Consider the following 13,746-nt stretch of genomic DNA (forward strand, 5'->3'; position numbering starts at 1 on the left):
CCACCATCACCTTTGTGAACACTCAAAGGGCACTGGTACGGCTAAAAGAGAAGACAGTGAGCTGAAAATGCTTGTGGCCCACCGTTAACCGAAGGTAACGTCTGTGGGCCAGCAAGATGTACATAAGAAAATAAGTGTCCAGTAAGTCAAACGCCACCATCTTATCTTCTGAGACGAGTGCTAGGGTGACATTTTGAACTTCTCCTTCTGGAGGAATAAGTTGAGGGCCCGAAGGTCTAAGATAGGGTGCAGGCCTCTGTGCTTCTTGGGTACCAAAAGTAGTGGGAATAACAACCATAACCCACTTCTGGCACAGGGACCCTCTCTATAGCTCTTGGCCAATAGATCCAATACTTCCTGGCAGAGAAGTGCCTAATAATCCTCCGCCATGCAATCGTAAGAAGGTGGAAAGGAGGAAGGGGTAGTCTCCAAGGGGAAGGAGTAGCCCCTTCAGACTATTTGAGGAACCCTCTTTGGTATCGAAGACTACAACAGCTATAAGCCGGCTTTTTGAGATTAAAAGATATCATAATCTTTAGCTGTAACGATGCCAATGATTTTAACAGTATATTTGGCTGACTACCATGCATTAATGTATCTTAGATTGAGGTTCTGTTTGTGTTGTTTTAGTTGCTTGTTTGAAAAGAGCGTTAAGATGCCGGTTCAGTATTCTCTTTGCCTTCTCATTTGAACAGACAAATCCGGGAGCTCTCAAGTGGTGGCAGTTTTTCATTAAGTGTTTAAAGAATGCAGAGGGATATTTCCAAATTCTGCCATAGTGGATGCTCAGAAGGACTTGCATTAGGTGCATACATGGTGTTACAGCCCATTGCCATAAGCAGTTAAACACCCTTGCCGGCGTTTTTGCTTCTAAAGGGAGTACATCTGTGTGTTAGCAGAGGGATAGAGAGGATGTTGAGAATGGTGCAAAGCTTGCACTAAGTTTAACTGGATACAATGAAGGTAACTTTAACCTATTTCTATATCCCAATTCCTAGCAGTCTCTATGCATGGGGAAATTTTACAGCAGATAGAAAGAAAAAAAAGCCCAAGTAACAGTTTTCTCTGATCTTGCAGACCAAAATGCACTCCTTCAGAAGAAAGCCTCAAGAGCATGCACCTTGTTGGATGTTATGAGCATATAATATTTTTTTACTGAAATGAATCAAAGTTCATTTCATAATCTTTTATTCGGTTACCACTTGTTTGCAACCATAAAAAGTACAAGTTTAAAAACAGTAAAAAAATAAAAGGTTATAAAAGTGAAAGTGATTACACAGTCATCGAAAAGAAAATATTAACAATCAAGAACTTGGCGTATCTTAATGGTTGCTTTTAAAAAGGTAGCTATGCATTTTGCGGAATACATTGAGTCCAAGAGCTGTAGGGAGAGAAATGCTGGATGACATGACCTATAACCAAGTGAACGGAGGAGTGGAAGTTTCGTGGTATTTTATAGTATGTACAGAAAAAAGTAATATGAATTGTTGATTGGGTCGATACTCCGTCACATGGACAGTTCATAATGTCGCTCGACCAGTTCTGTATTTGGGGAAAGGAGATCAGACGAAAAAAAAGTGTTAAAACAGAATCTTGTCAGGAGATATTTTTCGTGGTTAGACAAGTAATACGATAGATAGGGTTGGATACCTTTGTCAAGTTGAATTGCTCGGATTTGAGAATTGGAAGGTTTTACAATCTCAATTGAGCTGTGAAGTTCTCTCAGATAATCCATGCTTATTTTCTTTAACTCTTTTCTCGAGATGTCCTCCACACTTGGTGGATCGTCGAAGTAGGAGCTACGACCAAGGTCTCTAAAAAAAATTCCCCACGTAAGCTAACCAGGGAATCCTTCGCCAGTTCGTTAGAGCCATACAGTCCATAATCAGGGAACGTGTTAGGTGACACTCTGGTTTTGTCCATATGCGTTGCCATAAAAGAATTGGTTGAGAGCGTATGTTATCAGTAATGTAATCCATACCAAGCTCATTGTGGGAAGCATAGATCGGGGCACTTTGTGGGAGAGCCAGCAAGTATTTGACAAACCCATTCTCTACTGTTTGAATTGGATCTATTGGGCCGTAACCCCAAACACCCGCGCCATAGGTGGCCACACTATGGCATTTTGCGTAATAGATTTTGAGAAGTTCTGTGGGAGCAGGTTTGCCAAGTTTCCTAGAAAAAGAGACCAAGGCCGTTGTTGCTCGCTGGAAGAGAAGTTTTCTGCTGGCCATGGCCTGCCGCCAGCTTAAGGAATCGTCCACCAGGATCCCTAAGTATGGGTAGGCAGAGGTTTTTTCCAGCCTTGAATTTTCCACAAAGATTGCTTTAGGGTTCTTGACCTTAGGGCCGATGTGCATAGTGAACGTCTTTTTTATGTTGATTTTGAGGCAGAGAGAGCCCATAAAGGAGCAATACTTATTAAGTTGCTTTTGTAGTTGATTGAGTGTTCTGGCAATAATGACCGAGTCATCTGCGTAAAGCAGCGTTGGTATAGGGCGATGATTGATCTGGGGTAAATCCTGGCTCCCTTCTAGCATGGCCAACTCGAGTCCATTGGTGTAAAGATTGAACAAGAAGGGAGCCAGTACACATCCCTGTCTTACCCCTTTTCGGATGGAAAAAGACGGAGAGAGCTCGCCATTGACTCCAGATCTCACACGTGCCGTCGCGTCAGAGTAGAGTTCTCGGAGGAAGACTATAAGGGCTGGGTCCACCTCAAGATCGCTAAGAATAGCCCAGAGTTTGGAGTGCAGGACACAGTCAAATGCTGCACTAAGATCAACATACACAAGAAAAATGTTACCTCCTTTGGCTGCAGCATACTTCCCAATCAGGAGGGCAAGATTCAAAGCCTGCTCCACAGTTCCGAGACCCTTCTGGAAGCCATATTGCAAGTCGGTCATGATGTTGTTGGTCTGGGCCCAAGTTTGTAATCGATCCAGTACCACCCGGCCCGCAACTTTGCCCATGGAGTCCAGAAGGGATATAGGCCTGTAGCAGGCAGGGTCATTTCGATCGCCCTTTTTAAAGATAGGGAGCAAAATAGACGTTGACCATGACTCTATCAGCCCAGTTGATGTTGCTGCAGCCAGGACCTGGGTGAGAAGTGGTGACCAGAGTTCAAAGTTGTGTAGAAAAAAGTCCAGCGGAACACCATCAGGCCCGGGAGCCTTTCCGAGTTTAGACGCCTTAAGAGCTTTAGCAACCTCTGCATGATTAAAGGTTATGTTGATCGGGTAGCTATTCCTCCCCGACATGTTGCCACTACTCTGTTCATCCCCAGAAGGGTCTGGTTGGAGGGTTCCAAAGATTTTAGAAAAATGAGAGACCCATTCATCTGCTGTAACAGCAACATCTAGATGCTGTCCCTTCGAAGTGTCGGCCAGAAAGGGGGATCTGATAACTTGCCAGAAGAGAGCGCTGTCTTTATTTTGGCAACTGACATGTAGCTGCGCCCAGAGGTTTTTCTTGATTTCTCTCCTGCATTCCACTCTGACTGCATTATAGAGTTTCCTTAGGCTGGAAATTTCCGAAATGTCCCTCAGGGGTCTGCGGAGGGCAGCCTTTAGGTTCGAAAGAGCCTTACGACAGTTTACATTAAACCATCTCTCAGAATTAGATTTTTTGTTCCTAAGTTTGCCAGTAAACTCCTCTCTGATAACCTTCAGGACTTTCTGGAAGCTGGCCATGATTGTTTGAGGAGAGGAATCAATAGACAGACAGTCAAGAACCCATGGTCTAGCTTTTTCAAGGACCCGCTCAGTGATTACGACTGGATCTACCTTAGCCCATTTAACTGTGTAGCCGTTAACCTTGTTCATGATTAGAGAGCTTTGTGTTAGTTGGCTAGTGATTGTAGAATGCAAAGTAACATTTTTAGGGACAACTGTTACGCTAATGGGAAAGTGGTCACTGCTCACATCTGTCCCTGTATAGAAATTGGCAACTTGACCCTTCTGGCTCTGTGAGGTCATAATATAATCAATAGTAGTTGAAGACCCCCTGCCGTGGAACGTTGGAGAAAAGTCTATTGGAGCTTCTACTAGATCATTTACAAACTCAAGCTCTAATGAAAAAAGGGACTCATTTAATTTGTTACCGCAGGTAGAATGTACAAAATGTGACAATGGACTACCGTGTTCATCCAACAGGCCACAGTTTCCATTTTTGTAATTTGTACATAGTGAAAGATTAAAATCACCGCTCCAGATCACATATACTGTGGTGGGGTGTAAATCGTTTTGCAAGGATTCTAAAAAACTGGTAATTTCACTAAGCAATTTTATACAATCCGTTGTTTCAGAGTTATTGTAGTAATTGACCAGAATAAAAGTACTATTTTTTTTAAAATTTATTTGCAGTATTTGATAGCTCGGGTCTTCTTTGAACTTGCGTATAGTTGTGGGAGACAGAGTATTGGCGACATAAACAGCCAAACCACCCTTTGGTCTACCCACGACTCCTTGAATGGCTGGAATATGAAATGTTTTATAACCAACTAAATGATGTGGAATAATTGACCAAGTTTCCTGAAGGCAGACTATCTGATGTTCAGTAACAGTGTCAAGCCACGGTTGCAACGACGTTTTAGCTCGCAAACCTGCAACGTTCTAATACAGGATTGAAAAGCTCAGATCTACGCTGTGAGGATGGTCATGTGGCTGCGATGGTAGAGTTTCAGATAATAGAAGATCTGGAGATCCCATAAGCAAACGCTCTGTTGAGGTCACAGACCCGAATGTCTTTTTATCAGTATTTTTAAACTGGTGGAGATTTGCAACATTAGCTCCAATAGGAGCCTCCGGGTGGGTTGCCCGTCATTATTTTTGTGTTAGCATGAGAAGATTCCATCAAAGGTACAATTTCATTAATTATTGAGATGGACGGTGTTAATTGTATAGGGGATTGGCGTTTAGACAGGCTTGGTTTTAGGCCGGGGCTAGTGAGAGCATCAGGAGTTTTAGGGACCTGGATCATACTCGTTGCAGTTGCTAGCGGTCAGTCTACCATTTCCAGGCAGTCATAGCGGTTTCTGGTTGGGAAGCCCTGCCAACCCTCCATGGGGAAATGGGGCCTTCCAGGAAGCCAGAACTGCGACTGCCAATCCTGTGACTGCCAGTCTCTGTTCCTGTTTCTATAGCTGTAAGCCACCTGGTTCCAGTGCCCTTCAAAGGGTTGTTGCCAATTTGCGGTGGGGAAGTATTGATGGGTATTCACTGGAGGGTAGAAAAAGGAAAGATGATGGGCATCGATTCCACCCTTTTTTTCCAGTGTTGGCCAAGAGCAAATATAGTTGACTGTGGTTGGATCATCACAGTTTACTATAATGCAATCGCCCTGTATTGATTTTCGTTCCTCCCCTATCCAAGTTACTCTGCGTACTGTGGTAATTCTGCTGGAATGACGGGGCTGTAATGGTCTATTTAAGCTTAGCCACTGCAAAACTTTATTTTTGAGAGACCAAGAAGATTCGTTGGTGCCTTCAGAAAGTTCGGGGACTCCGGTAAGAATGACCGTGTAAGGGGATGCCTCAGGTGGAAGGTGTACGGGGCGCCTTGGGCGCACTCCCCTTTTTGCTATCTCCGAAGATTTTATTTCCAACGTTTTGGAATGTAAAGGTGTCTGTTTTTTGTTAGCGGGTTGGTTAGTGCTTTTCACAGAACCCGGAGGGATCTGGGGCGGGCCAGTAGTCGATCCAGTCGAGGGCACACCTACATCAGAGTTAATCTGGTGAGGTGCTGATGAATCTGTGTGTTTAGGTTGTATGAAAGATGGATTAGCCGCTACTGTCGGTTTACTGCCAGGACCCGGTTGGGCCGCTTGTGGAGCTTTTGTTAAAAGTTTGGATTTCCCCTTCCCCTGTTTTATATGATCTACACTGATCTGGGTGGGTGGTTTAATAGATAGTGATGCTATCTGTTTTTCAAGATGCCTCAAACTAGATTCCAGGGGTTTTAGATGCTCAATGAGGAGTTCCCTAATGGTGGATAATAGAAATGGGGTGGTGTTACAGACTGTACAAAGGCCCTCGGGCTGGGAGATCCTGGAAGGATTGTCAATTAGATTCTCCCTATTAATGTTAATCATTGGGGGATTATTGGCATTTGATGTATTAATGCTAAGTTGGGCAGACTGGGAAGACTGGCCCCGCCTTGACTCCAGAGGAGCCTCAGATCTAACTAGGTTACAGTGTAGCTTACCGTTCCCCCGTTTTGGAACGGCACCCTCCCTAACCCCACGAAGGTGCTTATCTAGAGATATTTCCAGCGTTTGACAAAGCTCTAAGTTAGGGGTAGTTTCTAAGTCCACTGATGAGAGGGAGTCGGATAAAGATTGAGTTGCAGAAAGATCCACCGAGCAGGGGACTGTGTGGATATCTGCAACAGTAGTAGTAGGTGGAGTCAATATAGATGTAATAGGGCCTTGCTGAATGGGAGAAGCCGCAGTGGCCAAAAGGCCCATAGAAGAGCGTTTTGCGTTTACAAGGTCTAGGGATACTCTGCGCTCCAGCAGAGAAATACTCTGGTCGATGACCTCATTTGTTCGTGAAATAAATTGGTCTATCGGCCCTGTGAGCTGGGTAACACTTTGAACAGATTTGGTATTTTTCCTAGTTCCTCGGGTCATTATGGACAGGTCGAAAGATCAGGCGACAGTCTGAATTAGCCTAGCCGTGAAATGCAAGGGGGATGGCCCGGTCCGGTCCTTACCGGTCACTAACGGGCAACAACGGGCCCGCCCTTGGCCCGGGCTTAGCCCCGGGCGCTCCCGCGCGCTACCGCGATGCGGGTGATGATGGCGATTTAAAGCGCCTCCTGGCGCGTGCCTGACGTGTCCGCCACTAAGCCCGCTGGGAAAGGTAGTCCCCCACTCGGCGGCCGCTTGGTTGTAATTGCGGCGGCGGGGGGGGACTACAGGGCAGGGCCAGCGGCAGCAAGGCAAGGTTGTGGCAAGAGTCCCAGGCAGCAGGCAGCAAGGGGATTTACAGCGGAGCACCCGCTCCAACGCTGAAAGTATGCAAAAGCTGTATCAAAGTACTTTTTAGATCGAGCCTAGCGCAGCGCACATCCGCTGCTCTATGGGGAGGCTTTTTGTAAGCACTCCAAACTTCCCAGAGACTTCTCTGTGTGGGTCGGACTCCTCCCACACATTCCATTGGCCTTTGCGTGTGGCTAATGAAACCACGCAAATGGCCGAAGACGGGTGCATGTCCTGCCTTTCCGCTAAACGTTCACTCCCATGGCCTTTGGGTCTCGGGAGCGAGCAGCGGCACGCAGGATGGCAGCTGGTCGTGGATCAGGTTGCTAATTTAACATAGCGCGGTCGCTTTCACCTTCTCAGCCATGCTTGTTTTCAATTACTACCAGGCCCATCATGTCTTTCTTTCCTTAAAGATTTTGAAGACATATCCCGACATGCATTTCCCACAAACGGCTTTATGGGTGTTTTGTTCCTGTTTTAACTTAAACTTTGAAATCCTTAAGTGTTTGTTTTTGCTTTGCAAGCGGGCCAGCTCGGGACAGACGAGCCCTGTGGGAGCACAGGCATGTGGGAGGCTTGCAAGTTTCTGCCTGCGCACTATCTGGAGTCAAACCTGTTGTGTAGGATTTTGACCACCATTAACAAAAAAGCCCTACTGTAAACCCATTTCTCACCAACGTCACACTTTTTTTTTTTTACATTTATTGTTAATGGATTTACTTTAAACGGCAGTTATGAGTTTGCAAACCAACATAAACAAGCATTTGCTACGCAACGGCGCCGTTTTAACTCTAAATTTAACAAGCCACGGTGAGCGTTGTCCTTTAACAGAAGCTTTTATTTCTGCGTGGCGCCATGCAACTGCTCCCCTGTTTATTGCTTCCCCTGTTCGTGAGTTTGCTAGCAGGCTGCAGCGGGACTCCCTGTCTCTTGAACCACGGTGGATGCTTGCAGTGGGACATTTAACTGCTGAATCTATGGATGATTCTTGTAAGTAGTATATGGGTGATCATCTAATACGGGATTCCTATCATACTCAGCAGTTAAATTTCTCAGCCCGGCATGTAGACTCACCAAATTAAAATGAGTCCCTATTTTAAAGCAAAAGAGGTTGTATTTTACATTTTCTTCGCTGAATTGCACCCATTTCAATTCAAACAAAAGGGGGGAAATTCCATTCACCCGAATTATTTTTCACAAAAAAAAAAAAACTCTTTCCAAATGCGGACATGTACAAAGCGGTATCCAGCACTGTGTGCTCTTTTCTAGCAGCACCTTTTTTCCGGTGTAATATGTGTGAAGGATGCAAAAATGTACAGGAAAAAAACTCACCATAGCAGGAGCACGCTATGAACAGCAGTCTCATACCTGACACACAAAAAGTCTCACATTACACACATTACACACAGCACTAAATACTGAATTTACTCACAGACTAACAGATGGTAAAGACTCAGTCTTTACCAACATGGCTCCAAGTCTTCACACAGCAGTCTCATCGCTGGCAGTCCTCTCACAATCCACACAAAAGCGGTCTCACAGAGGGATACAAAGTAATAGACCAGAATGTGACCGAGGAGAATTACCAGTGGCTGAGATCATTTCAAGCAATCTGCTCATAACATTTGATTTTTTTACTTAGTAGGTGCATAAGTGGTCTCGGCTGTAGCCCATACATTTAGAGCAGTTTGTTGTTGTGGTCTCTGTTCTTACAGTAAAATTTGCCACTCCCTGTGCTGTGTTTACAATTTGTTCATTGTGTTGGCCCTTCATGGTAGTAAGTTGTGGTCACTGCTGGGCCCACACAGTTGTTATTGCTGTCCTTCCTCATTCTGTGATTGCTTCTTTTTTCCTGCTGTGTAACATGTTTCCTGTTGTGACTATGATGACATTTATTGTCACTATTATTGTTGCAGCTTTGGCAGCAGTTTTAATTGATTGTGTGATCCCTTCAGTGGTTACTGCTGGGGTTGTTGCTCTGTACCCTAATATGTTGGAAATTGTGAACTCTGTTGCCGTAGATGCTGTGGTCACTTTTGTGTTGCCTGCAAACCTTGCACTGATACTGCTTTGCTAGTGGTGGTTGTTGCTACTGTGGTCCTTACATTTGTTGACCTTTCAATGGTTGATCATTGGTAACTGCTGTTGTCCCTCCTTTCCTAGCAAAGGTTGTTACTGTTGTCGCCACTGCAGTGGTGAAAGCAAGGGTTGCCTCTCTCTTAATAGCTGTTGTTGCTACTCTGGTTCCTTCTGATGTAGTAGATATGGCTGCTGCTGAAATCTTGGTGTTGATGTTGGCTAACATCATGAGGAGCGCCAGTCGCAGCTTTTATGTCAGGGAAACGCCATAGTGTGAACACGTGTTCGTGGTTTTATTAATACATATAATATTTTACACACTACCAGGGTATGTCCTACTATGAATCTGTGTGAGTTTATAAACTACACATTCCGTTTCAGTAACAACAAAAGTTTGTGGTAGAAAGGTTCCTGCTGGTTTCACAAAAAGCCATATTTAAAGATTGTCTCTAAACAACTTAGACAGCAAAACCTGGGACAATGGGCTAGATTTACAAGGGTGTTGCTATAATTTACGTGCTTCAGTTTATTTCTGGGCAAGATTAAGTCACACTTTCTAACAGCAAAATCTTTCTAGATCGGGCCCTGTGCTTCTACCTGGTACAGTGGGGTAAATGGACAGCCTGTATGTGGCTGTCAAACTGTATACACCTTACAAATGTAACGCGCCACTCATCATTTGCTTCAAGTACAGTGTCTGAAAACCAGTTTAATTTTCCTACGGCTTCATTGACCTTTAAACCCACAAATATATGACCTGGTCTGGGTGCCTGCGACCTGTGCCCTTCCTTGCTTCAGGGAGCGGTTTGTTTCACTTCAGGGCAGCTGTCTGCTGTAAGTGAGCTTCACGGCTAATATCTTATATGGTCCAAAGGCGAGATCTATCGGCTATGCCGATGCTTGTTTAATTTTGATGTGGTATTTTACTGTAGCTGTTATTTACTGTAAGTAATGGATTGGATAGGGTTTATTCCAGATGAAAGTCCTTAAAAAAAAAAAAAAATAATAATAATAATAATAATAATAGCTTTTAAAAATCCCATATTACTGTCCTACATATCTCTCCAACACAAACTTGCCTGGAGACGGGCAAATGCACGTGTAGCTATGGTGATGCATGCTTCGATACAAGATAGAGGATCTGTCCCATGAAGGCACAGCAACGGGATATGCAAGATGCAAATGATCTTGCAAATGTCACTGCTGCTAAACATTACAGATATTGCTGTCCATCTCGGTTGTGGGAGGCATTATCTTGATGGACAATGCTTCAACAACAACTGCAGTCCCGGCAGGTTGGAGTCTGACTATGCATGCATCATGCACATCCTTCATACGAGGAGGGGATCTGGATTGTTGTATCAGTTGGCAATTTCTTTAACTGGATGATCATGGGGGAGGTAGCTCAATAGTCACTGCCAGAGTCAGCAGAGGCAAATGTGGGATTGCTGGTATTGACTCAGATGTTCCTGTTGAGTGAATGGTCTAAAAGAAGCCAAAGCTACCTCCTCAAACACCTTCAGCCTGATACTCAAAGCAAAAAAGCACGAAAACAGGGTTGGGGATTTCCACACATTGATCAGCTGATGTTGGAGCAGGGTGGTCCAATTAAAAATGCAGTTGCTCTTGCATGCAAGAACCACAAGTTTGAGACCTTTACATCATGAGGCCAACCTTGCCAGAAAGTTGCTCAGCCACAAGAGATCCTTGAAGAACAGAAACCCTGAGGAAACAGACTACTAGTAACTGCATACTTAACTGGAGTTGCTGGTGTACACTCCCATAGCTCCAGAATCTGGTGCAAGAACATACAGATTAGCACCACCCATTATAGATCATTTGTTTCTCAGAAGTTACCTCCCCACAGGATTCTTGCTGAACGGTGACAAGGGAGGTGGAGTTGACAGAGACCAGTACCACTCAATGCTCCCCAGAGTCCTGAGCTTCAACACTCTGGAAACTGTTTTTTTTCAATCTTTGCAATGAGGCCCTTGTCCATGGACTTCGATGCAATGGCTGGGAAGGAGTCAGGAGTTGGATAGGTCTTTTTGGGCCGAGACTGTGGCAAAGGCCACCCACATTTCTTGGCCTTAATGATGTTTAAGCCCATGAATGCCTCTACAGTGAACTGTGTCACGCTGTATATGAGTTTCTAGTATCTGTCACCTCCTATTGTTGGCCTACACGGTTTGACTTTGCTACACCTAGAGAAATTTAGTTATCTAACTCAAGTGTAATAATATCAATGCTTCTAGGACATCACAGGAAAATTGCAATACCTATAAAGAATGCTCCTCAGTAACCACTGACTAGAACAGGATCCTCAGGAGACCAAGAAAAGGGCTCACAGATGCACGGATATTAAACCCGGGAGACGGGGAAGTGTGCTTAATCTCTTGGTGCAATGTGTCAGATCTAACTTGTTCAAGCCCAAGGTGCAAACTAGCGGCGCGGGACTTCTGTGACAGGACAGGAAGTGAAAAAAGAATCAAAGGTTTAATAGTCATCAGTGCAAGATAGAATTTGGTTCCTCTAATTGCATTTAACTTCCTTGTGATTTCCAACCCTTCTGGAGGCCTTAAAAACTGGATCTAGCGTAATAGGTTGCCTGGTACCAGGGCAGAAACAGTGGTGCATCTGGGTACTTCCCAAACTCTTCGGGTTCTTCACACCACCTTCATGGAGTGTGAGAGTCCCCTGTAAGGGTTGCCACACAGACTGAAAAAAACGTGGTACATGACTTGAATCTGAGGTATTTCATAATAAGCTACTGAGCGGGAAGATATTTCATGAAAAAAACTGCAAAGATTTAGGAAAGGCACCTTTAGAAAGGTCAGTAAACAAAAAAGACCTGATTGAAGAGGGCAAAAAAAAGTTTTCTTTTGTAAAACTGGAAGCGTGGGCTACAACCTCAACCCACTTGCTGGTTATATCCAATTACCAGTCTTATCCAGTCCCCAAATGTCAAGGAAAATTCTATATTTATAAACATGTCTAAAAAAGACCCCGCAATGTGCATAAGAATACAATTTTACTTCAATTGCTGGTCCATCTTTAAGTGGTCTACAACGTGCAACTTGTTTTTAAAATTTCAGTAGGCTCACAATCTTAAATAAAATTGGAACCTGATGCATGAGAGTCCTAACTCAATTTTATTTTTGGAGTAAAACTTTATTCTTATGCACATTGCGGGGTCTTTTTTAGACATACTTTTATCACTGCCTTCACCTCTTTTCCTTTGACTGAAAACCCATTGTTCTTTTTACTTTACTCGCGGGTGAGAGAGTTACCGATGAGAAATGTGGGCAAACTGGTGAGAACTTACCAGCAGCTCTTCTGGTGAAGCAAACGTGAGGGACTCGCTCACCTTCACACAATTTTTTTTGTTATTTACACACATCTTTTCAGTAGAGGGTCTGTTGTAGAGAGTGGACTGATAAACATATGTTTATAAATATAGAATTTTCTTGGGCATGTGGGGACTGGATAAGACTGGTAATTGGATATAACCAGCAAGTGGTTTGAGGTTGTAGCACCCCGCCTCCAGTTTTACAAAAGAAAACTTATTTCAATCAGGTCTTTTTTGTTTATTGTCATTTGTGAGGGGAAGACGACCAATTTGATGTGTTCTCTTTAGAATGGCGCCTTCAGTCTGAGGGTAGGGAATCACTGCAAAAGAGAAGCAGGTTCCTACTGACGCCAATAAAAAAACACAATAGAACAGGCAAGCGCAGCCACCATTTCAAGGGAAGAGGGCATAACAATGTCTCTCACCCACAGTATGTGTTATGCCATACTTATGATGCAGTTTTTGGTCCCACCACTCTAGTGCAGCATCCATGCACTGAAAATCGGAGAGAGCCAGGGCGTAAGTGTACAATAGAGTTGAAGTGCTAAATAAAAAGGAAATTAAGGTGTCAAACTGAAAATCACTCCACGGAACTGAAAAGGGACTTCCTTCAGATTCAATTAGTAGAAATACAATCTAGTACAATCCCTCAGCATTCCCATTATTACAAACACCAAGAACCATTTAGCAATAACCTCTCTTTACCAGCAAGAGCTTCTGGTATAATCATTCCCCGCCGGCAACCCATATCCTTTTATTCCCATTAAGAGTGAAAAACAACTCTTATTAAGGACCATCAACTCTTGTGCATTTGGAGCAAATAACAGTTGGAGAATGGAAAGGCTTACCGTGATCTTTAACAAGAGCCTCCATCTCCTCCTGGATACCTTTATGCCACTCTGTGATATCCACATGCAGGGAGTAATCGCAGCAGGACTTGCTATCCGCCCACTCTCTCCACTGGTCGAATGCACTGAGTAAGCTAGTCCCGGGCTCTGGAACCACGTGATCAACTGAAATTGAAAGGGCACAAAAATGAATCTACCTGTAGGAAGGAGCTTGTATAAAAACGAATAGAAAATATCACTGTACGGGCTTCCAACAAGAAACATAGACTAAAGGAAAATATATAGAACTACACATGTGACAGTAATCCAAGTAATATTTTTTTAATATCATGTAACATGGTGACAATGCTAAGATCTTGCAATGTAACCTGGAAGTAGTAAAACGTTTTCCCAAAGATGCAATGGCATTCAGCTTGCTTATCCCCCAATCCAACTGAAGCAGCTCTTCCTATGGCAAATTACAACTTAACTGTTGATGGGTGGATA

At 43.9% G+C, this 13,746-nt stretch overlaps 1 protein-coding gene across 2 annotated transcripts in view; it reads right to left on the minus strand.

Moving 5' to 3' along the window:
• Window positions 1-13,746, minus strand: part of DPYSL2 (dihydropyrimidinase like 2) — a 366,898-nt gene that overhangs the window by 97,361 nt on the left and 255,791 nt on the right. For both annotated transcript variants that reach the window (XM_086943522.1, XM_086943523.1), the window contains exon 4: window positions 13,261-13,425. In XM_086943522.1, the coding sequence (XP_086799648.1) occupies window positions 13,261-13,425 (165 nt within the window). The remainder of the gene's footprint in view (window positions 1-13,260; window positions 13,426-13,746) is intronic.

This window comes from Lissotriton vulgaris, chromosome 11 (assembly GCF_964263255.1).
Source record: "Lissotriton vulgaris chromosome 11, aLisVul1.2, whole genome shotgun sequence".
NCBI lineage: Eukaryota > Metazoa > Chordata > Amphibia > Caudata > Salamandridae > Lissotriton > Lissotriton vulgaris.